This window comes from Ambystoma mexicanum, chromosome 14, assembly GCF_040938575.1.
Source record: "Ambystoma mexicanum isolate Mex_15411 chromosome 14, UKY_AmexF1_1, whole genome shotgun sequence".
In the NCBI taxonomy this organism is placed as follows: domain Eukaryota; kingdom Metazoa; phylum Chordata; class Amphibia; order Caudata; family Ambystomatidae; genus Ambystoma; species Ambystoma mexicanum.
In genome coordinates, this window is record NC_090940.1 from 132,519,193 (window position 1) to 132,545,659 (window position 26,467).

Genomic DNA, 26,467 nt, shown 5'->3' on the forward strand with positions numbered 1-26,467 from the left:
GTCCTTGGGTGAGACACAGTATCCTCCATTTCCATTCCATAATGAACCATTGCTCACATCTGCATTTGTAAGAAATTGCTATCCTTTTTCCTCTGCTCAGAAAAACATCACAAGATATCCTAAATATGGGAACATTAGAAGGACGAAGAAGGGGAGGTCCACAGGCGAGACAGGGTATCCCCCTTTCTCTTATGAACACCAATCTCCCCTGCCTTTAGGGGTTGTTGTAAACACTCTCCCCTCATTTCCCACTATGGTACTGAGACGGGGAAGAGGCAACTAGGAGTAGTGAACACTAGTATATCATTTCACCACTCTAGTACTGAGACGAGGAAGAGGCCTGCCGAGTGTTTTAAAGGTCAGGCATGTCTCAAATGCTTCACTAATTGCAACCAGACAATTACATTTTGGGACTCACACCTGCAATCTGTCAAGTAGTTGCAGGTGTATAAAAAGAGAGGCGAGCAGCAGCAAAAAGACCTGCAGGGAATCCTGTATGCGAGGAGGCAGCCGAGGTTGGTCCTGCAGGAGACCCAGGACACCAGCAGATGATCCCAGGAAGCCGTGTAGCCAAGGGGCCAGGCAGGCCTCAAGAAGGCCACAGGTGGGGAAGCCTCATTGGTTGGACACAGAAGAAAGAACAAAAGTGACTGATAGCGCCCGCCGAGAGAGAGCGGAGCTGCCGGCGAGATCCGAAGAGAAAGTAAAGTGCGAGCGGGGCTCGCATTTGAATGCAAACGTGTCAGCGGAGCCGAAAGCACAGCTGCCTGGAGGAGTCGCCAGGGACTGGTGAGTGTAGTGGGAAGAGCACTCGAACGGGGGCACTCCTGGGGCTGTGCAGGGAAGCCAAATTAGACGCAGAATGAATTGGAAAGCATACATAATAAGAAATGAACCCAAAGCAACAGGTTGAGAGAAAAATACAAGGACAATATAATATGCAAGCGGCAGATTGAAAGGTCACAACTATTGAATACCGAACCAAAGGAAGGTTTTTTGGCAAAGATGTGCCTTGATGACAAGTGGGTGTGAAATTTAAATACTGCCCATTAAAAGCAAAGCACAAGTCATATGAAGTACAAAAGAAAGCAAGTATGGAAGATTGCAAGGGAGCAGGAAAGCAAGGTGGTGAAGGAACAGAACAACCACGAAGTGAACTACATGTAAAATTACATTGTGGCGAGGCCAAAAGGCTAGCAAAGGAAATAACACATTGTGGCACAGGCGAGAGGCTGACAAGGAGAAGCCAAGTGAGTGTGAACCATCGCACAGCTATAGGTGCAGAAGAACCTGTGTGGGCTAAAGAGCCTAGGGTTCCTGGTTGTGCAACCTGTAATGGTTGGCTGTGTGGTCTGACAACTGCGCCTAGACCAGGGGAACCCCAATTGTGAAAACCAAAGATGTTACTGAAGTGAAACGGAGGAAAGCAATATGATTGAACTGATAAGAAACCAGAAGGCGTATAAAGTTGGTTTGGAGCTGTTTTTGAACATTGGAAGATTAAGAATAAGTATAGGTTGACTTTCTTGAACTTGGGGAAGGCAACCCTGAGGTTTTGAGGAACTGTCTTGAACTTGGGAAAGGGAATCCCAAGACTTTTGTGGAACTGTCTTGAACTTGGGAAAGGGAGTCCCAAGACTTTTGTGGAACTGTCTTGAACTTGGGAAAAGGAATACCGAGACGTTCGTGGTATGTTCTTGAACTTGGGGAAGGGGAGCTGAAAAGTAAGCCAAGACCTGGAAGAAGCTCCTAACTCTGTTTGCAACACTATTTCCTTTATTGCTGATATCCCTGCACATTGTTTAGGTTTTGGACACAGACAGGCTTTTAAGTTGAACTTTCTCACACAGACTTTCCTTAGTTTCTTTAGGTAGGGAAATCCCACCTTAGTTTAGGGCAAGTTAAGCCTTCAACCATCCTGACGTTTAAGTTAATAAAACATTTCTGTTTGAACTTTGAAACTATTGTCTGTGTCTTGCTTCATGATGCCTTCACAGTACAAACAAGAGTGAATTAGGTGCTAGGAAATGTGACTAGAAATAATTTTCTATGAGTTCTAGTCTCACTAGGCGGCCATCCCTGCCTTCATGACTCAGACTGCATGGCAGCACTATGTTATCCACATGGGTGGTGGTGTCCTCGTGGGGGAGGCATGTCCACATCTGGGGACAGGTCGCCTGAGGCACATGTTCTCTGGGCTGTACGCGAGGGCCCCTCCAGTCATTTGGAGACACATGTAAAGGACACATGTGTTAGTAACAGTTGATTGAGGATGTGTTGCATTAGTACATGGCATACTCATCTTCACTGTGTAGTTGATGTTAGGGCGCATGGTTGAACATGGTTGTGCCTTACTGTTTTGACTTGGAGCTTTATGTTCTATAGGGGTACATATGCAATTACACTTTGGGATACCCATTTCACACATCTTACTTCCACCAGTTGTCATTCATGCACTGTAACAGGATTGTCAAGGTACACGCTGACCATATATGTATGGTTACCCTATGCATTGTGGTACATGTTGTGCTGCCTCAGTGCATTGGTCGCTTGCTATGTCATAGTGCTTTTCTGTCATGCTATGGCATTTTCATGCAGGGCATAGCCATGCGGGTTGGTGGCTGTTATTTGTTGGCCTGTTAGAGCAGGTGCTGCATGCACAGGGCTGTGACAGGGCATGCATTGAGTTATCATTGGATGGTGACACCCCGTTGCCATTTACTGCGTCATGCAATTTAGGAATGATTGATTGCACTTGTACTTACCCAGTAGCCTTGTGCGTTGACCTCGGTATCTCTCCGTGTAGGCAGTCATTGTGCCAGTTGCAAGGAAATGCAGCACTGACATGAACTTCAACAGCGGTGATGGGGCCGATCTGATGTTTATCCATCTCTGGATTATGTCCTGGATAAGGGATATCAGCTCTGTGATGACCTCCATGTTGAGCCTGTAGAGAGTGATATGCTGCCATCTGTTAGTGCCCAGGGTGATGTCCTGATCTGGGGAATGGGCGCTCGCTTTTCATGGTGTCGCCTCCTCCTCTCTCATCTCTTAAATCCAATGTTGTTGAATGCAGAACAAGCTTCAAATTGGCATACATACTTTTAAGAGTGCTACGAGCATTCCTGAATACCGGATAAAGCTGAAGAGGGTTACAAGCATTCCTGAGAGTGCTACAAGCATTATTGAATGTCGGAGAAAGATGCAAAATAGTATAAATATTTTTTGTGAAGGCTGCAAGCATTGTTGAATACCAAACTAACTGAGAGGTGTGAAGAGCCTATGTGAATACAGCCTGAGATCAAAGCAAGTGATAAACACTTATGAGCAAAGTGAAAGCACAGTGGTGTAAAAAGATGAACACCACGGAATGAGTTAAGTGAAACACATGTTGTGGCAGAGCCAAGAGAATGCCAATGAGAATCTGAAATCAGTGTTGATTGATATATCTAAAGAATACAGAAATATAACAAAATGCCAAGAGTTATCGATTGTGTGACCTGTAGTGGGTGGACCGTGTGGTCCGACAACTGCACCTAGACCTAATGATCCCTATTTGAAACGAGCCAAGGAAAAGCAAATGTGAAGAAGCTTGCATTCTGCTACCGTTACTTGTGCATGAGAAATACAGAGAGAGGAAAAGGAAACTTTGTGAACTTTTGAAAAGTCTGAGTGGTTAAGGAGTTGAAATGGAATTATTTTGAAAGTCAAGAGACTTGAACTGATTGTTGTTTTGAAACCTGTAAGAGCTGACCGCTTGGGGAAAGGAACCACAGAACATTGTGAACTGTGGTGAACTCTTGAGGAAGGGAACCCTGCAGCCCTTTTGGAATTGTTCTGAACTTGGGGAAGGGAAGCTGAACTTAAGCCACAATCTGGAAGAAGCTCAGAACTTTGTTTTGACCACTAGTTCTTTTGAAGCTGATATCCCTACATATTGTAAATAGTTGCGAGGGATGTATGTGAGGGATGTAAGGCACTCATGGTGGCAACAGTAAAGACAGACACAAGTGATCACAGTTGAAGGGTGTTTATTAAATGCCTAATCTAAGATGGGAACAAGCTTCGACCATCAAATAATAATAGGGCAGTCCTATGTCAAATAAAAAGGCCTATACTAAGAAAAACATATTGCCAATCCAAACCCTAAATACAAAAAGAAATGTGGGATTATGTTCTTAAGAAAGAAGGACGTGTTCATAAATGATAAGTCAGGATTCAGTACTTGAGGTCTCCCTTTCCCACGTTTTGAGCACAAAACAAGGTGGGACTTTGGAGCACAGCACATCCTCGAGCTTTCCTAGCACACGCTTAACAGTTCCGCTTTCAGCAATCAGGACATTCGGTGGTTAAGTCTCTTTTCTATCAAAAAGTCTATTGCCGCTGTGGGCCTGATGTATTCAACTAACGAACAAAGAGTTCCTTTTCACATGTATATTCAGTGATGTCTTTCACCTCTGGATCCCCCTCTCCCGGGCGCAGATTCCTAGAAAGTTCTTTAATGATACTAGAACCTCTGAAAGTTATGTTCTCCTGCTTTCAAGGGTCTCAGGTTCAAAATATTTAAACAAAAGTTCTTCTCTGTATTTGGGTGATAGTTCTTCACCCCTGGGTTCCCCCTATTCTGGGCTCAGACCCTTCTCAAATATCACTTCTCTTTATCGGGTTCCCTCTGGCATGTCATTTATTCAAAAAGGCTTTCCCTATCATATTTTGAATTGTTGCACTTACGGGTCGGTGGGTAAGTGCAACAATTTCTTACCCTTGGATCCCCATCTTTCGGGCACAGATTGGTCTCTACTATTCACCTCCCTCGATTAGGTTAATTACAGCTTTCAATGCAATTTACCTTGTGACTTTCACAAATCTTAATGTCTTTTTCAACAGTTCACTGTGGACATCCCTCGGCCGGGTTCACTCTTGTCGGCACACTGCATTCTGGGACATTAGACTCTGCCCCCTTTCCCCCTCTTTCTCAGCGTCCCTCCTTTGGGTTCCCTCTTGCCAATATTGTCAATCGTACCTTTTCTCATTCAACTCTTACGATGCAGGATTCACTTCCCTTAGCTTCACAATCATCTGTCGGTCAAAGACTTTCGACTGTACAGAGGATTTTACAAGACCCTTGATTGACCACTTTGACTCCTTTTATTTCCTTTCTCAAGGTCTTCTGGTTTTGGTAGTTTCACTGCTTGTGTAATCTCCCAGAGTTTCCTGAGTAAGCACCCACGTTGTGCAGGACTCCAATGTTGCTGGTTTTCCTCCTTTCACCTCAATTGCCCTTTATGCTTTCAAACTTTAATTAGCCGTTTGCTACTTTTTGTTCAGCACAGTTCGGTTTCTTATCGACCCCCCCCCTCGACTAACCGGATGTGATGGACCGATTGGCTTCCTTTTTCCTCAGAATCAAGGTTGGTACCACAGAGCCAAGCGTCTCTCCCCGGCTTGGTTATCAGCGGAGGAGGGTCTTGTGTACCGTAGACATCTGTTGCAACACACGCTGGCTATTGTTTGTGGGCTTACGATTCCTTCTGCTGAGGTCTCACGGGCCTTGGTCGGAAAGGGCAAGGTCACTTCTCTCCTTGTCACCCTCTCGGTATGCGCCGTCTTTCTCCTCCTCTTGAACTGCCATGCTGAGTTAGCTCTGTGGACGTGCAGTCTGCCTCACTCGGCTTGCGCCCTTGTGCTCCACCTTTTATCCCTTTGGGGGAAAGTAAAGAGCTGTCAGGTGTGTGCGGTTATTATCAATTGCCTGACCCTTGGGTTGGGGCATGTCAGGTAAACAGTGTTATCACTGTCAATTCTCTGTCACAGTGTAAGGAAATGTTTGTGTTGGAAAAGGAGGGTGGTAGAATTTCTGAGTATCCTACAAGATAGGATAGAGAAAATGTGTTGTATGGGATTGTAGCCCTCGTCCTAGGGGTTTGGGTAAATTCAGGAGAGTGTGATTGGTAGGGTTCATGAGACAAAAACGAAAATGACCAGAGGTTTTATCATGACTGGAACAGGGGGGATTGTGGGAATGGTGGTGTGAGGTCTGAGCAGATTGAAAGTGCAGGAAATAATCAAAGGGACGGGAAGGAGAATGACTGGGAATATTCGAGTAGAAAATCCCCGGGAAACGGGGATTCTGGGAGTTGTGGTTCTCGAGTGGAAAGGGGTTTGGGTTGGAAGGAGATTTGGATAAGGGAGATTCTTTAGGCGGAAGGGGGGATCAAGTTGATATAACTTATCAAAGTCTCAAGGACCTCATCTTCCTCATCCCTTTCTTCTGTATAATACTGCGCCTCACCTGGAGTATTCCCCGAGCACAACTCCGGGTTCACCTACCCAGGTGATCCTTCGCCACTCGTCTTCCCCTAGTGTTAGGATAAGAGAGGGCCAGATCGTCCCTGGCCACCTGAATAATGGATTGCCGGGATCTACTCAGGAGAATGCCCTCAGGTTTCTCACAGGGCAAGTATAGGCTTTGTACACAGACAGACTTTTGTTTGTTTGTTTGTTTATTTATTAATAGCGCGCGCCAGACCGGGGAGGTATCCGGGCGCGTGTTCAAGAATACTTTAAGCTTACATGTTGCAGTTACATACAGTTACACATTCCAAGTAATTACAAGATACATTGATAGCAAGGGGGTGACAGTATTCATGGTTCTTTACAGTTGCACACAGTTACACATTATAGGTTACATGATGCATTGACAGCAAAAGGATGGCAATATGCATGGTTGTATGTACAGGTCTTTGTACAACTTACTGACACAGACTACTATCCTTAGTTTTCTTTAGGTAGGGAAATCCCACCTTAGCATAGGGCCAGTTAGGCCTTGCTCCATCCTGACATTTAATAAAATAAAACATCTACTTAAAAAGTTGAATCTGTTGTCTGTGTTTTACTTCATGATACCTTCACAGAAACCATACCACTGGTGCCATTGTACTGTACCATTATTCACTTGCAAGCATTATTTCTCATTAGAAAACTGGGTGGGTCTGAGGCTTGCCTAGAGCCAACAGACTACAGTTTGGGTCACATTTCCCTCTTTGGGCTAGAGGAACAGTGGTGATCCTGCCAATACAAACAACTCATATGGCACTCGACAGGGATTTGTAAAAGGCGCACAACCGAACAAAGACTTATCTTAAAATTCATCTTATAAGTTATTCTTGAATCAAATTGGTTTCCTATGATTGATAGTTTCTTTATACTTCTATTTTTATTATATTCGTTTGTGATTTTGCACTACACTTTTTTACCAAAGTGCTCTATGCATTTTAATAAATACCACATGCCTGCTAAATGGTTTTAAAAGTTCTTAATTATTTGCAACTATAGATGACTATATAAAGGACCACAACCTTGTGTGGCCATTCCTTTATTTGAACCAATAGCTTGTTATATTGTTTCCTTCATCCACGATTCCCTCTTGAGAAGTGTCCTTTGGCTGGTCTCCCATAGTAATATCATCTATGGGAGAGCTGCCAAGGGACACTTCTCAAGCGGGAACTGTGGACGAAGGAAACAATATAACAAGCTATTGGTGTGGTAAGGACACATGGAGAAAACAGTGAGCTTGCTTAGGTTTGACCGTTTGGGTATATACCTTGGCCCTTAAACGTAGGCCTCAGGTGTTTCCTCCCAACAGTGCTCAATTGTGTTAATTTGCCAAAATCCGAGTGAGAAGCAGAAGCGATGGTGTAACCCTTTGTTCATTCCCCTTAACATAACATGACATTTTACCCCACTTGATGGGCCATTGTACTAGTTTTAAATAATGTTTATTGAAAATTCAAGGCATCTGCATTTTAATAGTCATTGATGGAAAACAGCTAGAATCAGGCAGCTTATAAAAACAAGCAAATCCCTAAGGTTTAAAGACAAGTAATCACATTTGTTAAATCACAGGAGCTGTAATGCAAGCCACCAGGGCTTTCAAGCACAATTCCGAACTGCGTGATCGGTTAGCATTCTAGACACTGTTTATTCATTCTATTTTGTCATGGATTTCGTCTTCACAGGTCGCAAGCTCAATTGCTTTTCACATCACCCTGAAGGCATTCTAGGTTTTCCAGCGGCTCTTCAACAAATAAGTAATATTTTCAACTATCTTTATACCTCCCAGGGACAATCGAAATCAGGTAAATATTCTGTTTACCATATTTCTTTCTCTATTCGTTAAGCTCATTAAATTGTTTTCTATCCTGTTTTTTCTTCATTTCCTCTTAAATAGCGTTCTGTCACCTAATGTTTGAGGAAATGTATCAACAGATCTTTTTGATAAAACTGGCAAAATAAATTGTAATGTTGATGCTTACTTATATTGATAGATTGATATAACTTGCAGAGAAACTTTAAAGGGTTCTTTTTTCTGCCAGTCCAGTCATGAAGATAGATTTTGAAGGACTTTTACTTATGTTCATTTTGTCCACTTCTCACCACCCCCACACTATCCTACATACTTCTCCTGGATCGCTCTGCTGCTTTGTACCCACTTGGCCACCCTTCTCTCATTCTGACCTGCTCAACCCTGGCAATCCACACTGCTACTCTCCCTGAATGTCTCCTTATTTGCTGGTTATTCCTTTCCAATATGCTGGAAAACTGAGATCTCTTATCTACCTCTTCCCAGTAGGAGTCCCTCCCGGCCAGTGGTCTTCAAACTGTGGGGCCGCACCCCCACCCCGCAACCCCCCCCACAGCATGTCCAGGATGGCAGAAGCTCTTGGAAAAAGGGATTACTGTGACTGTTTTTAATAGGGAATATACATAATTATAGCTTGTTGAGAGACGGGAAAAAATACTTTTTCTCAATGGATAGATCAATAGATCAGTATAAAAAAGTTTGAATACAGCTTATCTAATCTGTGTCCAGGGCCCATTGCTCTTAGTTCTTTACACTTCCTTCATCTCCAAATTCATGCCCTTCTTTGGGTTCTGATCCCTTTGACCATGACACCCAAATCATCTTCTCCTTCCCCCGACCCACTCCTTGGGGATCTCCAACTACCTCTCCCATCCGTCCCCAGAAAGTACTTTGCTGTCTTGTTCTCAACACCTCACAGACCAAAGTCTTCTATCTCCCAGCCTTTAATGCTCCCCCTCTTTTCTCCTACCCAATGTATTCCCCCCTGACCACCTCACACCCATCCACTAGGTACACAACCTTTGGGTTCTTTTCACCTGTGTTCTAAAGTTCCAACTCTTCATTTCTACAACCACTGCTGATACGATCAGGTGCTGAAGTATCTGTAAAGTCAGCTCTTTCCACTAAAGCTCTTATCTCCAAACTGGTCTGCAGTTGTCTTGACTACTGGTCGGGCTTCCTCCTACGACTCCCTCTCCAATCTATTTCTCTCTTTGAGAAAATGCTCAGTTTTGCCAATCACACTTTTTGCAATTGTCTGGGCTCTTTTCCCATCACCTTCAGAACATTCATACTCCTTCGTACGGCCTGGCTCTCCATCCACAAACAGTCCCTCTACAAATTACTTCCTGTCTTGAAGTCCATTCATGGCCTTGCCCCCTTCTACCAGGCTGTCTTCCTCCACCGCTATTCTCCTCGCACTCTTCTCTAGAATCCTTCTCCATCTTTCTGTACCTCTCCCACTTTTTGCGCCCAGTTCCTTCGTAGGTTTGGGTGAGGGGATGCTGGGAGGTGATGGGGTGGCATGTGAAAGGTGGCATGCAGATGTCCTCCTGCCCTCACAGTTTGCAGACATGAAAGTATACAAAAAAGGCTGGTAAAAAAATGGTTTGTTAAAAAGACATGGAACGCTTCAAAATAGTCTGAAACTTTCTCCATACAAGACAACTGAACAAACCTAATACTCTTCTGCTGGTTGTAGTGACATGATGGTAGGTATTACTCAAAGGTCTCCGTAGCATAGAAAAAAGGCAGCCACCCAGCTGTGGAGCCAGCGGGAACCCCACAGGAGACTTCTAAGTTCAGGTTCCACCATCAAAAGTGAGAAGGATGGATGGCTGTAGAGGAGATGGCCTCAAGCCCTATTAAGAAAGATTTCTCTGTTCAGCCACATTTGTTGAGACCTTCCAGAATATTTGCTTGACGTTTAGGTTGTGCCTGCCCCTTTTGCTTGTGCCTGCCCCTTTTGCTTGTGCCTGCCCCTTTTGCTTGTGCCTGCCCCTTTTGCTTGTGCCTGCCCCTTTTGCTTGTGCCTGCCCCTTTTGCTTGTGCCTGCCCCTTTTGCTTGTGCCTGCCCCTTTTGCTTGTGCCTGCCCCTTTTGCTTGTGCCTGCCCCTTTTGCTTGTGCCTGCCCCTTTTTCTTGTGCCTGCCCCTTTTTCTTGTGCCTGCCCCTTTTTCTTGTGCCTGCCCCTTTTTCTTGTGCCTGCCCCTTTTTCTTGTGCCTGCCCCTTTTTCTTGTGCCTGCCCCTTTTTCTTGTGCCTGCCCCTTGTGCCTGCCCCTTTTGCCTGTGCCTGCCCCTTTTGCCTGTGCCTGCCCCTTTTGCCTGTGCCTGCCCCTTTTGCCCGTGCATGCCCCTTTTGCCCCTCTTTTTTAAAATGGGACCAAAGTCTTTCTGAAGTGCATCAGTTTGGCTCTTCATGGTACTCTCCTTTGGTCAATGATTTCTCCGAATGTAGAAGTCCTGGGAATTCGAAACTTGCTGGCAGCTCCTCAAATGCTGCCGCTCTCCCCATCATAGTCAGGGGCAATCTAGACCAAAACAACAAAGGAACTTGCCAAGTCGCAAGGGTTTAAAAAGTCAGGCCCTCCATTTTCTTTTTTGTTAACACATTTATTATTTGTTTTTTTTAAAAAAAATAACGGAGAAGAAACAGTAATCACCAAACAGCAGTTTCAATAGTCCCTCCATGTGGGTGAGATGCTCTACAGCACATACATTAATGCAGACTTATTAACTAAGATACTCCCCATCCCGGAAGGGGAGAACATTATTATGTAGGTGGATAGTAATATATCTAGCCCTCTTACTGATCTTACTCTGCGGTTTTCCATTTGTTCCAGATCTTGTAAAATTCATGAGGGCAGCCCTTAGATCTGTATATCTGATCTTCCATCGCCATGCAGCGATCCATATCTTATCACCCACTTAGACAGTCCATGCACCACTTGTGAGAGACACATCATGGCTACATTTCTTTTTGCCACAATCAGAGCATTGGCTATAAATAGTTTTTCGTACAGTAAGTATGCCGACTCACCCCATATCCCCAGTATACCCAACTAAGGATCTGTCGGGACATGCTCCGAGACCACTACAGGCACTTTGCTTAAGACCTTTTGCCAGTACTGCTGGATTTTTGTGTATGTCCATAAGGTATGAAAAGCGTCCACAGAGTGGTATAGTATCGCAAGCAGTTGGCATATGCTGCCCGGTTGCATCTAAAAAGTGACTCCCTAGTATAGTACGTTCTATAGAGTATCTTCAATTGAATAAGTCTAAATCGGGCCAGGATTGCTATCTCCCTAGGGGCACATCTGCATTGCACCTCCACAGGAGGTTTTCCAAGGGGCGCACTATAAAGCCACAAATTATCTGGTGCAGCATTGAGATTGCCTTTTAAGTAAGGAGTTCTGTCTGTGTGTTAACCTCCACCGCCGTCTGCTCTGGGCAATAGTAATTCCACCAGAACTTTGCCCACATGGCATGTAAAAATCAGATATTCTGATAATTATCTGACCCTGAAAGTAACGAGCTTCGCTGCAGTTCCTGAAATGAGCGCAACAGGTCCTCATTGATCACATCCCCCACCACTTGTATATTTGTACGATACCATTGGGTCACAAAGGACAATTTTTTCAACTCAGGTATGTCTCGGTTCGGTCAGAGCAGGACCCTCAAGGTCACTAAACCCTCCCATCCAGGCTCTTGCATTACTTTCTTGTAGCTCCCAACTACCTGTCGCGAAATCGGGGGTAAACCAGCCATATTAATTCTTCTGTATAATATATGATAGTTTATTTTATATAATGCAGCAGATCTCTATCTCCCATTCCTGCACATTCCAGTTGAGTATGGGGACAGGTCTGGTCCCCCATCAACCACTTATTTGCCACTTATTTCTGTAGGTCTGGGAGCCCTATTCCTCCATCCCATACTGAACCATGTAGTGATTGCAGTGCTATTCTGGGTTGAGGATTCCGACAGAGTAGATTTCACCGAACCTTCTCGATCACCCGAAATTCCCTCTCCCGGATCTTGACTGCAGTATTCTGAAGAATGTACAAATATCTTGGCAATGCCATAATTTTGAACAGTGCTTCTCTTCCCAACAGAAACATGGGCAGAGCCAACCAGAATTTAGCGTCAGCAGTGAACCATTCTGTTATTTAAAAAAATATATTTTTATTTGTATATGATTGTATAACCTTTTACAAAACAGTTCCACATAAAATTTAAAGACACAACATACTTCAATGTTTTTTTTTTACAAGATAACCATTCTGTTATTGGTGGCAAGTGATTTTCCAGGAAGGCTGCTAACTCCTGGCAAACCTGAATACCCAGATATTTGAAGGCGTTGACTGCCACCCTTTGGGAATCGCCAGGGGTCCCCATTATACTGGAAATAGGATGATTTGTTCCGGTTGACCAAGAGCTCACTATGTCGACCATATATTTATAGTATCTCCATTATTCTATAGATCGACCACTGGGGCTCTCCCACATAAAACAGCGAGCCATCCGCATATAGTGAAACCGATCCTCCTGTCCTGATGGCCACACCAGTCCCTTCATGAGGGTATCCCCTCAAAGCCAGATTGCCAGGTGTTTGATCGCCAAGACAAATAGTGACGGAGAGAAAGGGCATCCCTGGCGTGTTCCCCTCTCCAGCTGAAAAGACTAGGAGGGCCTACTGTTGACACAGACCTTTGCCAGAGGACGTACACATAACAATAAGACCCATTGCATAAATACTGACTCAAAGCCCATGCCCTCCATTGCTGCCCACATGAATTCCCAATAAATGGAGTCAAAAGCTTTTTCAAAATCAATGGCCGCTAATGCTGTCGGATCTGTGATTCCCCCTGCTCTATCCATTGTTATATGGAGCCTCCGTATATTCATGCAAGTTGCTCTGTTTTCGGAAGAAAACATTTTGATCCAGCCGGATCAGCCCAGGGAACCACCTGATCAATCTTGTTGCAAAGATTTTCGCCAGTATTTTTGAATCCATATTCAGGAGCGATATTGGACAGTAGGACGCACACTCATTCAGTGGTTTATCCTTCTTGTGTATGGCTATGATGATTGCCTGCCACAAGTCCTGCGACAAGCTCCCCTCCTCTTTACTGTTCTGGAATATTGCCAGCATAGGGTCAGCCACGATATTGCTAAGTCTTTTCCACAATTCAGCCGGGAAACCATTGGGTCCCAGACCCCTTCCGACTGTAATGCTGATATTGTCAGACTGTCACCCCCCTCGGCCGTTATGGGGACACTGGTGAATCCCTCAGCGTACCGCTCTAGCACGTTTGGGAGGAATCTGCCTCGGCGGTCTAGTCTTCCACCCAAGATGGCACCCTCCCGTGAGACACACTGCAGCATTTGTCAGAGAATGAGACGGAGAGCGGACGTGTCTCAACTTAGGTGAAGTACCGATGCTATGTATTTTCCTTTTTCCTGCTATATCCTCTTGCTGAGTTCTGCTTACAGTTTCCCTGGATTTCTCGCTGCCCTTATTTTTTTCCCAATTCTCTGCTTCCTGTTCCACGTGTTTATTTTTACCCCCTCTTCTCGTTTTTCTCCAGAGTTGTTCTCCATTTTTTGTCATTGTGTCCCGGATCGCTTCCATCTCTCCCTCTGTCTTCTGGAGCAGTTATTACTACTCCTGGAGTACATTTGTCATCAAGGGTTAGGTTTTTCAGTGCTGCCTTTTCCTTCTTGGTTCCAATGTTGTTTTTCTTGTTTCTGGTATTCCATTTCAATCCGGAAACCAAGATGAGTAGCATCATGCTGGATCCCCATTATTCTACTGCCATTGTGCAGAACAAGTTTGGCGGTAAGTGTGCCTTTTGTTTGTCTTTAACTGGGGACCCTCACAGATATCGCCACTCCCACTACTTCCCTAGTAATATCTGCTTCTAAGTCCTCCGCCTGCTGTGCTGTCAAACAAACGCAGGAGGTGGTACTCCTCCAGGAGATCAGAACACCCTGACCCTGTGCCCCCCTCGGGTCCACGTATAGGTGTTTGTAGTACTTCGCAAACACCTTGCATACTCTATTTTCCTCCGAAACCTCCACTCCCTCTCCGGTGAGTACACTTTGTTTATTTATTTATTTGTTAATGCGCGCCAAACCCATTGCTGTCGGATCTGAGATTCCCCCTGCTCTATCCTTTGTTATATGGAGCCTCCGTAGGGGGGTGGGAAGGGGTCCCTTTACTCCAGCCATGCCAGTAGTTTCCCGGCTCTGTCCCCCGCTTCATATACCCTGGCGCGAGACACCAAGTAGGCCTGTTAGCTGTATCAGTGGCCAGGGAACGATATGCGTCCCTTGCTTGTAATAACTGGCTTTGGTTCCTCTGGTTACATGGTCATGTACTGAAGGAGTATTTAAAATCTAATACCATTCCGGTAGGGCTACAGGTAAAAATGATTACGTGCCTTTTTCTTGACGACCAAGAGTATAAAACCTCAGGTGGCAACTAAATGCATTAGAGATTTGCTGGCTCTATTACCATGGCTCAACGAGTGAGCAAAAAAATCCCAGAAGAACTGATAATTCAAGAACAGAGTTTCTTGACAAATAGTACCATTTTAGAGGCCCAAGAACAAATTAGAATATATTAATGAACAGCTAGTTGAATTCATAGCTGACATTGTGACCCAGAAGACAAACGAGCTTAAAAAGGATATTGCGAAATTTAACAAACAGGTGGTTTTTCCCTTATCTATCATAGGATTTTGTCTTTCAAGCAAACTTGAGGCCTAATTTGGGATCCAAAAACGATGTGGGAAATCAACCAGGCCCCTGTGGCCACAATTTCTATGGCCAAGTACCTTTTCAAGAGAGGGGCGGTCGACGTGGCCGCAGAGGTTTTCAACAAGGCCAAAAAACACAGGAGCCAGGAAATGCAGGAATTCAACACCCGTCAACGAGCATACTGATTGTAAATGAAAGAACATCGGGTTTAAGTAATTAAATATTAGCTATTTTCAACTTATCCCAGCGACAATTGACCAAGGATGAAATATTAGTCCTCCAATATGGGTTGAGTTTTGTACCGACACAGAATCCAAGCAATATGATACGGACTGGTGAGGTCAGGTCTTTTCTCCGAAAGATGAGATTAGATAGTACATTTCTGGGCAAAAATGATACACAAAATTTGGACCTTACAGGACTATGACCAAATTCCACATTTACCCCAAGCAATGGGGAAGTTCTGGTGGAGATACTTACTTTTGCGAAAACTTGTGCTACAGGATGTGCAACGTATCAGTCGAACCCATCACTACACACAAAAAACTAATTTGACTTTAGCCCAATTTCAGGCTATTGACATTTTGAAAAAAGACAAAAATATTGTTATTAAGCATGCGGACAATGGTGGAGGTATTGTGGTGTGGAACGCTTATAAATATGATCAAGAAGTATACAGAGTGTTGTCTATTCCCAACCTCAATAAAAAAAAAATATCTCATTTGAGCCCAGCAATGGTAACAAATTGATGATTCAACAACGGGTTGCCAAAGGGTTTGAGGCATGGATTCTGTCTGATAAGGAATCGTATTTTTTTGAGTCATCTGAATGTCGTACCCCTTTATTTGATATTTTGCCCAAAATACATAAAAGTGTAACTGATCCTCTGGGTAGGCCAATTGTTTCGGGCTGCGGCTCCATTTTGGACCCATTAGCTAAATATGTGGATTTATTCATCAAACCACTAGCAGCAGAGACTGCCACATTCTTATAGGATACAAGGGATGTGATTAATTTAGTTGAGGGCCTTGAATTAATCCATCTAAACAAATGTTGGTCACTATGGACCCTGTATACTAACATTCCCCAAGATAAAGCCCTGAAAAGTTTAGAAACAGCCCTCAATAGACGTGCCACACTCCATGCAGTGTCCACAACTTTTTTGATAGAATATATAGCTTTGGTTCTTCGAAACAGTTTCTTTAAGTTCAAAAATGATTTTTCTCTCCAAACAAAGGGGGCATGGCTATGGGCTGCTCTTTTGCCCCAAGCCTGGTCATTTTGTACATGGCTCTTTTAGAAGAACAAACATTCTTGTGATTCCAATTCCTTCTTTGCCCATTGATACATTGATGATATTTTCATCATTTGGAACGGATCAGAAGATGTCCTTAGGGGCTTTGTGATTTGACTCAATAACCTGGATCATGATGTAAGGTTTACACATGTTTAATTCTGTATCAATCCATTTACTTGATTTACGGATCTTTCATAGTGTAGGACAATTGGAGACAGAACTATTTAGGAAATCAACTGAGCGTAACACCACTCTCCATTTTTACAGTCAACATCCACCTAGTCTAACAATCTTCCATATGGCATGTTTCTCTAGCTAAGGAGAAACTGTACAGATGTTAATCTCTTTCACCAGCATGTAGAGGTCTTATCTAGAAGTATATATACTCATGGCTACACACAAAAAATAGTGAGCCACTGTTGAAAGAGGGCACAATGCCAATCGAGAGACATTACTAGTGAAAAATACTAAGAAAGTGGAAAAATGAAAGGCTGGTATGTGTACTTACCTTTTGTAAACAAGCTCAAGTAATCAAATTACCAAAAAGCTAGATGCTTGAGACAACATTTAGTTCAAGCATCCAGGGACTGTGCATCCACAAATCGTACCATGGATATTTTTAATAAACCTGTGACTGGACATTTCCCATGTAATTTGTGCACTGCTTGTAATTATTTTGAAAAAAGGTTCCATTTTTTTTTTTAAATAGTGTTTTTATTAGAATTGTGTTACCAACGTCATATAACCAGGCATCATATAAGTACAGCATCATCAGAAGCCACCTTCATTGGTAAGACTTTACTCAATCCGGGTAACATACCAATAAATAAGATTGATCAACAAATAGAAATGACAGGTAAATCAAAATTGCGTGAGGTGACTCTGATGGCTTTCAAATCTTTGGTAGCTTAAAAACAAGAAGACACCCCCGCCCCTTTTCCCCCACCCCAACCACCCTCCCTTCACATCTGGAGAAAAAAAAGAAAAATAAGTCTTACATTCTAGAACTATACATACCGCTTATCCATTTGATTATAATAATGTAGATTTCAGGAATAAGAATCGTCGGTAAACCAATTTTGTTCGACCAAGGCCCACCTATCTATGTGCTAAGATCGATCTTTCGTAGGTTGTCGATCGCCCTATTGTTTGTTCTTGTGTGTGTGTCCTTAAATGCAGCATAGTATTCCAAGAAAGGGAGACATGATGTCATCTATGTGGGAATGCGTTTCCAGCAGCGCAGCTCTAATGCTTTCCATCTGTTATATCTCATGGGCTTTGTTCAACCATTCTTTCTTTGATGTTGGCATATCACATTTCCAGTGGATCGTGAGGCAAACTCTTCTGCTAAAAGCAGGTTTGTAGGCATGTTTGACAGAACTGTGTGTGTGTGTGTCCCTGCCTCTGTTTCTATTCCAAATTGCATTAATAAAGGGGTCAAGATTCTGTGAATCCCATCTCTGGCTCGCATCCAACCCAGGATCTACTTCTAGTATACCTGAACTTTCAGACAACTCCACCACTGATGCCAATAGTCGCAACTTTCAGGGCAACCTCTCCAACAATATGGGGTAACGTCTGGATACATTTTTGCCAATCTTTGCGGTGTGAGGTGCCATCGCATCAGCAGCCTTCCGTTGTGCATCTTGTATTGCATGGAGATTGAAGTGGACCAGACCACTCTATATATCACTGCCCACGTATCTTGACTATCTTGTAAGTTTAACTCTCCTTCCCATCTGATTTGCATCCCTGGTATTGGTAAGTGGCCTCTGCTTATCAAGGAGGAGTAAAGCTTTCTTATAAACCCTCTGGAGCTGTGGTGTTCATTTAGGGCACGTTCTAGGGATGTGAGTGCTTGTCTGAGGGAATCGCCCCCACACGGATCTAACAGTGCACTCCTTAGTTGTAAATACTGCAATGGCGAGATGGCAAAGCCATGTTGGGCCGATTCTAGTGTGACTTTTGTGACAAAGGCACCATCCTTCCACATCTGCCCTGCTCGTACCAAGCCATCCTCATATTGAGGCTGAAAGCAAATTGGAACAACCAGCAGTTCTCTTATGGGGGTGGTGTTACGCTCACCTGGTATCCACGGGGACGCCACTCAGACCTGGTTGGATGATATGCGCCTCAAACCCTTTCCCCGATCCCTGGGTAGTGCCTCCAATGGAAGATGAGCCTGAAATACAGGAGAGCTGGATTCAACTGTCTCTGGTAGGATGTCTTCCCACCTCCCTTGGATTCAAAACCTTCCCTTGGCCCTCTCCTCACCTTAATTCCTTAGAAGGCGTGCTCTGTGTCCTGCTCTTCGTGGACGGGTGCATAGTCTCGTGTGGGTGTGAGCGACCAAGTTGCTTCACTGGTGCAAGCCCTTTTGAGTGTCTTTTAGGTAGGTCTTGCTGCTTTACAGTCTTTGTATTCTATTCTGTTCTTTCCTTCCTTCCTCTTATTAGCATTAATGTTATTAATGTCTTATTTCCTCTCTTTAGGCATGCAAATAGATTTTGTCGTTTTTCGTGCGGGTTGGAGCGGAGTACAAGTCGGTAAATAAAGGCGCGATGTGCGTGATGCTGTCCGGTAAGTAATGCGCGATGCGCAGCGCTGTTTTGCCTTGTACATGCTAACCTGTGTCTTTCCCCTTCCTTCGTAGGCCACAGTGCTCTTTGCCGGTTGCAGTGATGTTCCGGTATGATGCTGAACAAGAGGCGACTGATCCGGTAAGGATCTTGTGATTTTCGTTGTTCGAGTGGAACCGTGAGTATGCACTCGCTAATGCTGTTCTTCTCTCCTCTTTTCAGGTTGCTGCATTCCAGGAAGCATGCGGTGCCCAGATGATGGAGTTCGCTGGATCCAATGTCTCCAGGTAAGCAGAATCAGGAGCTGACGATGGGCTGAAGACAGGATACTACTCACAGGTAGGATTCCAATAACAATGTTCTTTTTCTCTCTGTAGGCACGCGGTTCCAAGGATAGCTGGCATCAAAGAATACTGGAGATCCAACTGGACACGGTGAGCGTTACGCTGCAAACAGCAGAATAACGCGAAGCGTGTTCTGTTGTTTGGGTGTGGTTTAAATAGTCTTCAGGTAAAGTAGTCCAAGAAAAGTAGTTCCAGGCCAGCCACACCCTAAACACTATACCGCATAGCTCAGTTGTTGGGAACTGAGCTATGTGAGTTACTTCCATGTTGACTGAAGCTCCCAAGAAAGTAGTTCCAAGTAAAATAATCCCATCCTAAAGGTGTTCTCCATATTGATTATGAGCCTGGTGCCAAAGGCGCCAGGACTGACTCCAAGAGAGCCTTGGTGAGGTTTTAAGGCCTTTAAGGCCATAATGGAACCCCGAAACCTGGCCCTACCTGGCAGGCTGACTTGCCAGTGGGGGTCAGGGGTAGGGATCATGACAGGTGGCCCAAATGCAACTATGTGGTGATGGCCAAGTTGTAACTCCCGCATACCATTTGATGGACGCCAAAGAGACCACAAAACTGTTTTGGATGCCCACGTATTCCTCTGGGCATGGTACTGCTAGGGACCCATAACCATTATCCCAGGTTGACCGGAGAGAACAACCCATTTTCAAGATTCAACCATTGCTTCTCTGTATTTTCCCACATGTGGTCCGAGAGAATGCACAGCTGTGATGCCCTGTAGTATTCAAAAGACATCTGGGTAACCCGTACCGCCCTTGTTTTTGGGTATTATCAATGTGTTGTATGAAATCCAGGGTCTCTGGCCAGCCCACAGGAACAGAAGTAACGTTTGCTAAACCTCTGTGTGGAACGGTTCTGGGATCACTACTGGAAGTGATTGGAAGATAAAAAACAGTCTTGGCAGTATGTTCATTTTGATAGACTTGAACCTAGCGGCCCATGAGAGCTTTATCTTTGACCACCTTTGCAAGTCTGTTTTAATTGTTTCCCACAGGGGCAGGACATTTGTCTGAAACAGTTTTGTTAAATCTTTAGTGAGTACTACCCCCAGGTATTTGATACCTACTGCTTGTGACTGGAATCCCCAGGCCGCTACCACTTGCTCACGGAGGGCAGAGTGCAGCCTCAACTTGAGTGCTTCCGTTTTTTAAAAATTGGCACAGAACCCAGATAGTGTGCCGTATTCCGCCAAAGTTGCAAAGAGGGCTGGAATCGATGTTGATTGATTGTTTATTTATTATGCGCTTATATACAAGTGTTTCAAAGCGCATCCATGCATAGGAGGGGAGGGCATAGGGAAGACAAGACACACAATCTTACTAGGTATGGTTTATGCAGATTATGCAGATGAACAGATACGGAAAAAAACATAATTACATAGAATACAATGTTCTTCAAGGGCCCTACAAGAGTCCAAAACGTTTGTTTCAGGAACCTAAGCTGGGTTAGCGCTTTGTTAGGCCATATATCGCTCAATTCTTTATGTAGCCTTTTAATATTAATCAGAGCTTTCTCTCTAAGGATGTTTTGGTTTTGGAGGGATAATTCCTTCTGCTTAATTCCCTTAGCAGCCTGGTCCTGATCCTAAAGGCGCCCTCTGCTATCAAGATCCCTCGATATGTGGCATTAGCCGCTTCCCAAACTGTGTTCAGTGTGAGTTCACCTGTGTCGTTGATTGCAAAGTAATCTCAAATTTCTTTGGCTAGGGAGCCCCTGAAAATCGTATCTTTATAGAGAGTATCATTACAGATACACATATGGCCAGTCTGTTGGGGAGGGCCTAAATCGAGTTCAAGTAAGCACATCTCATGATCGGACCAGCCCACAATCTCAATGGCAGCCACTAGTACGGCGTACTGGGATGCGGCTTCCAGCAAGATATAATCTAATTGTGAGTATGTTAGGTGTGGCGGACAATAAAACGTGAATGCCCTTTTCTGCGAGTGCTTCTCCCTCCATGTCTCGATCAGGTAATTGGCTCTCAAGAGATCAGGGAATCTTTCACTGCCTGGACATGATGGGGGGGATCACTCCCTAACTCATAGAAACCCAGTTCATAGTGGGGCCTGATAAAAGATTAAAATCCCCTCTGTATATTAACAGGCCTGATTTTCAGCCTTCTAGGAAGGTGAAGAGGTTTCTGCTGAAAGCTACCTGATTTTGGTTGGGTGTGTATGCTGAATAGAGGATTACGGCACATGATCGTACTTTTCCATTAATCACAATGTACCTCCCCTCCTCGTTTTTGTGAATCTGTGCTATCTGGAGTTCTAAAGATATCCTGTATATGATGCCCACTCCACCTCTTTTATGTTGATCTGATGGCCACGGTGCCCCTCCCAATTCCTTCCCACCCACTTTAAACTCTTCTCTCCTTTAGAATTTTGTGCCCTGAACAAATAACACATCTCCTTTGGAGAGTTTAAATTCCCTTACCAACATGGAACGCTTGTGCTGCAGATTAAAACCTTTAACATTAAGGAACCCAAAACTTATCCCTTTAACTAGCACCATGATCACATAACAGTTAATTTCTTTTCGCCTTGGTTGATTGAATTGTTCGCATTATAATCTTATGAAAAGGTGTACAGTAGCTGGGAATACATTCTCTTCTAAATCGATTCCTGTCGATCAAGTGTGTGGTGCTGACGACGCTCTTTTTCCACCGCTGTGAATTCCCCCCTCCCCAAACCTCACTCCCTGAACCAAAAGTACCAACTTTGCCACGTCTTCTCCTGTTAGAGACGCCCTAAAGTAAGAAGGGCTACAGTCCAGGAGCCCCTCACCAAGCTGTCATATAACATTAATTTTCTTCTTAACAAAGTGGATGGTGCTTACCACTACTAATTAACGAAAAAAAAAAGAAAAAATAGGTTTCCACAAACAAACATTACATCTCAAGGACCGAGATTAGGAACTAGTTTCGTGAAGTTGCCTCTGCTTCTCTCGAATCCCCCCCCCCTTTAAACTTGTCCCAGTAAAAACAAAATTAGCCTCTAGAATGTAGAAGCCACTCGGTCTGAGCAGACTAGGGGAGGGAAAGTAGAAGGAGAATCTCAATCTTTCAAATGTTAACCGTATCTTTAGCTTTCAGAGGGTGTTAAATCGCTTGAACTTCCTGGAACTCTATGCACGGCCTCTTCTTGATGGAGACATCTTTTCCTTATCAATGGGTCCCTGTGGCATGCAAGAATCTTCCCGGGTTGATCCCTGCATACCTGATCGCAAGCTTTTCAGGACCCATCGAGCTTCTTCCTCCGAGGTGATGCGATATTCCTCTTTGCCATATTCAAAGTTTAATGAAAAAGGGAACCCCCAGCTATACCGCACTCCTTGCCCTTGCAGCCAACTCGTGATCGGGCGGCAGCCTCTTAGTTTGATGAGTGTGGTAGCTGACAGGTCCTGGAATATTTTGATCTTTGATCCTTCGAAAGGTAATCGGTTCTTTTTCCCTTGCCCTTTGCAGGATGTCAATTTTTTGTCTGAAGTGGTGGCACTTAGCAAGGACTGATCTCGGGCCGTTTGCTGGACCCCCTCCTCTGTGGATTCTATCAAACTATATTTCTGTGGAAATTGGGGGATCAAAAAGTGAACCAATTAGAGTCTTCACTCGTTTCACCAGGGATGCCCCGTATTCGCCGACTTTTCACTTGGGCCCATTATGCGAACATTTGATCTCCGCGCCCTGTTTTCCAAATCGTCCATTTTCAGTTCCAAGTCTCTCTCTTTTGTCCCACGGCATGGAGGCGGGTCTCAGTTTTGTTTACCGTGAGCTCCCCGGACAACTGGTTGTTCTCCAGATCTTCAATCTGGTCCTCAACCTTGACCATTCATGATTGCAGATTAGCGACCTTCTCAGTTAGGGTTGATTTAATTGGCCGTATTTCTCCCAGCGGAAGTCGTATGTCTGCTTTAGTTGAACTGTCTTGGTGTGCTCCTGCGATGTCTGGCGGGGTACTGCTTGCTCTGTCTCCATTTATATAAGTTGATGGCAGAAGGTCTGCAGTCTGAGTTCTGTGAGCGGGTCCAGGTAGGAAATAGGTGCTTGCGGTGTTGCCTTCCTGCTAGGCGACCGGCCGGCACGTCTATGAGGATGTGTATGTCTTCTCCCGCTGCAATGCCAAAAGGCTGCTTCAATCAGGCACCTGATGCACTCTGTGCTGCAGTGCTGTGTTCACTTGCTAAATTATTTTACAGAGCGCTACTCCTTTTAACTGTTCTGTGGACTGACTGGCCCTGCTGAGGTCTGGACAGAAGCCTGATTCCTCCCAAGTCTGGGAAGGTGTCCTTCCTCTCCTCTTCACACCCATCCTCTTTGCCCCCTCCCTTTTTTTCTCTCTGGTTTGTCCTCCTTTGTCGAGATTTAGGGTGCCATAGTTCTCTATACTGGTGCCGTGAGCCCCGACTGCGCTCTTTCAGGTTCTGTCGGGGTAAACATAAACGCTCTGCAGTACTTTTTACTGAGGCACTTGTGTGGTGCGCTGGGCCGCTGCTTCAGTTGCCTTTCTACCACTTAGTGTTGATGGGGTTGGGGGTTTTGCGCTGTGGGATGTGCAGTCTTGGACGTGGTGGATCAAAGCGTGTGGAATTCAACAACCCACGTGTTGAGTGCAGGGGTTATCGTGTCCCTCTCCTCCCTGCCCGGAGCAGTGTCTTTTATGGCCTGTTATTCGGGCAATATATGGGGCTAATCTGGGGTATTGCAATCAGTCACTCGTCCTTACCGGTTATCACTGGCGGTCTGTCTGCGTGATCTCAGCGTCTAATAATGTGCCTCTGTAAATTCAGCTGCTTACTCCGTTTCACTGCGGTGTCAGCCATTAATGCCACGTCCTCTCGGGCCCGGTCTGGGTCCGGGCCATGTTCGGCAAGAAACAGGGCACTGTTGGGGCTTCACTTCGGCCTCTGTGTCCCTGAGCACCTCCAATATAACTTCACTGTGTCTGATTGTGGCAATCGGTTAAATGCACAAACCATTTTTGTATTTCTTCTGCAGTTGGTGAGGGAGATGGCGGCTCAAGCTGCCATTTCGTCTGCACTCCCTGGTTGTCTCCAAAGGTTCAATCTTTTGATGCTGGTAACCGCTTATGGCACTTGAGAACTTTCACCACTTGTAGGAGCGCTAATGTCATATATGTAATTACTTGCTCATTTGAAAAAATGCACATAGGCAAGATTGGCCGGCAGGTTCATTTAAGAATCATTGAGCATCGCTCGAAGATACAAAACAAGTGTGCGTGCTCCATTGGGAATTCACTAAAGTGAATATGGACACTCTGCTGATGATCTTATATCGTTTTGTGTTGACAAAACATTACGGACCAGCAGTACGGATATCACACAGAAACTTACATTTAAAGAATAACTGTGGTTGTCAAACCTGAGAACGATTGAATGTGGCCTAAATATACTTGAATGATGATGCACTTTTTCCATCAGAAGTTCATATCCATTCATTTATTTGACGTCTTTTAATTTATTCTTCTGTGCCCCCTGTTTGGACCAATTCTGGGGCTGGTGTGAGGTGTTTTTATTCTTTTTCAACATGGCTGCGCCAGCCTAGAGAAGCCTTTCTTGAGCAAGCCTAAAATCTCATGACTTTGATGCACTCCTCTTGCGTTTCATGTTTTGTGCTCATGCACAGTTCAAACTGAAGTCAGATTGAAGACTCTTTGGCTGCGGGATATGGGCATTTCATGAGCTCGTGTTTTGCACTGAATCATTTAGGTATGTACAGACATACTGTGCCTTGCTGCAGCTGCACCTGCATTGTGGTGTCTTTGTGACCTTCATGCCTGTGTCACTGAGGCTCTTCACAGGTGGCGCCCATCCACCTTGGAGGATGAGTGATGGGTGGGCGGTCCGGTTCTTCGAGTCTCGCCGCTCCCCTGACTATGCACCTCAGTGAACCACCAGGAGCTCCACCGTGCCTCGTGGATTTATAGAAGTCACTGGAGTGTAAGCGATTCACACGTGACATCACCTGTCTTCTAAGCATCTGTTCACAGTGACGTGGGTGACTGTTGTGTACGCCTTACGTCCCGCGACGCGGTGACATAAGGCGCCTTCAATAAAAGCTCTGCCCCCACCACAGGGAGGCACTTCCGGGCATGATACGAGCCCTGTGTGTGTGTCTCTTTTCATCTCTGCAGCGAGGCTTAGGCCTGCAGGGCCCACATGTTCTCTCCTTCGCCGGCGCACCAGCGGGAGAACAACATTACTCTGGCGACGAGGGAACGGACGCAAACACACCACGTGCGGAAGCAGCTAAAACGCCAATAAGCACTCGACACAGTCAAATTTTTGGAAACAAATGGAAAAAGTGTTTTTCTCCCACTGCTCCCATCAGGCCACACTGCATCAAATCCACAAAAGTTTTTTTTTCTTTTCTCACAAGAACAACACAATTGATACATGCTTCAGGACAATGCATGATTGGAGCCAGTCAACAGGCAGACCAGGCAACACAGCACCAGCAGCGACAATTCCCCTGAGGTGAGAAAATTCCAGTGCACGCACTCCACAACAGCCCACACTTAGGCACATCATGGCGAAAGGCCTTTCAACACCCAGGCCTGGCACACCATCGAGGATTGCAGCCAACCTAACGCCCGCCACACCGTCCCCACGATCGCATGGGGGTACCACGATGGCATTCAGACCTTTTGATCCATACACAGACCCCTCATCCATGGGCCCCCGATGGCTGTTGTGGGTCCAGAAATTTGAAATGGCTATGGACTGCAAGGACGTCACAACACCCATGAAAATGAGGTCACACCTCCTACTCAAAGTAGACAAAGTCCTACATATTTTCAACTCGCTTGTCATCGGAGATGGCTTAGATGTCTACCAGCTAGCAAAGGACGCTCTCACAGCCCATTTTATGCTATAACTAAATCCGGACTACGAGACTTTCATTTTCTGCACCACCATCCAGCTAGAAGAGGAAACGATTGACGCATATCACACGAGACTCAGAAAACTTGCGCTCTTATGGGAGTTCGACAACATCGAAAAAGAGATCAGACGCCATGTCATCAACGGCATGCACTCGGAAAGGTACACAGGATGGTGTTGAGCGAGAAAGGCATCTCACTAGCCAGAATCCTTGAATACGGACATCAGAGGCAACTATCACATGTGAGGGCGGCATACATGAGCACCACCCTGCAGAAGCTGCAGCTAACACAGACAGCGACAATAGCGCAAATTGCCAGCCGCCAACAGGCAAGAGAAGACACAAACACTCAACCTCGGTGGCAATCAAGGATTCCAGGGCCCACGGAATGTGGGTGGTGCTGTGTGGCGCACGTCATGGAAGGCG

At 45.0% G+C, this 26,467-nt stretch overlaps 1 protein-coding gene across 2 annotated transcripts in view; it reads left to right on the plus strand.

Moving 5' to 3' along the window:
* ZFYVE26 (zinc finger FYVE-type containing 26) overlaps positions 1-26,467 on the plus strand; it is a 1,501,667-nt gene that overhangs the window by 489,411 nt on the left and 985,789 nt on the right. For both annotated transcript variants that reach the window (XM_069638726.1, XM_069638727.1), the window contains exon 16: positions 8,019-8,138. In XM_069638726.1, the coding sequence (XP_069494827.1) occupies positions 8,019-8,138 (120 nt within the window). The remainder of the gene's footprint in view (positions 1-8,018; positions 8,139-26,467) is intronic.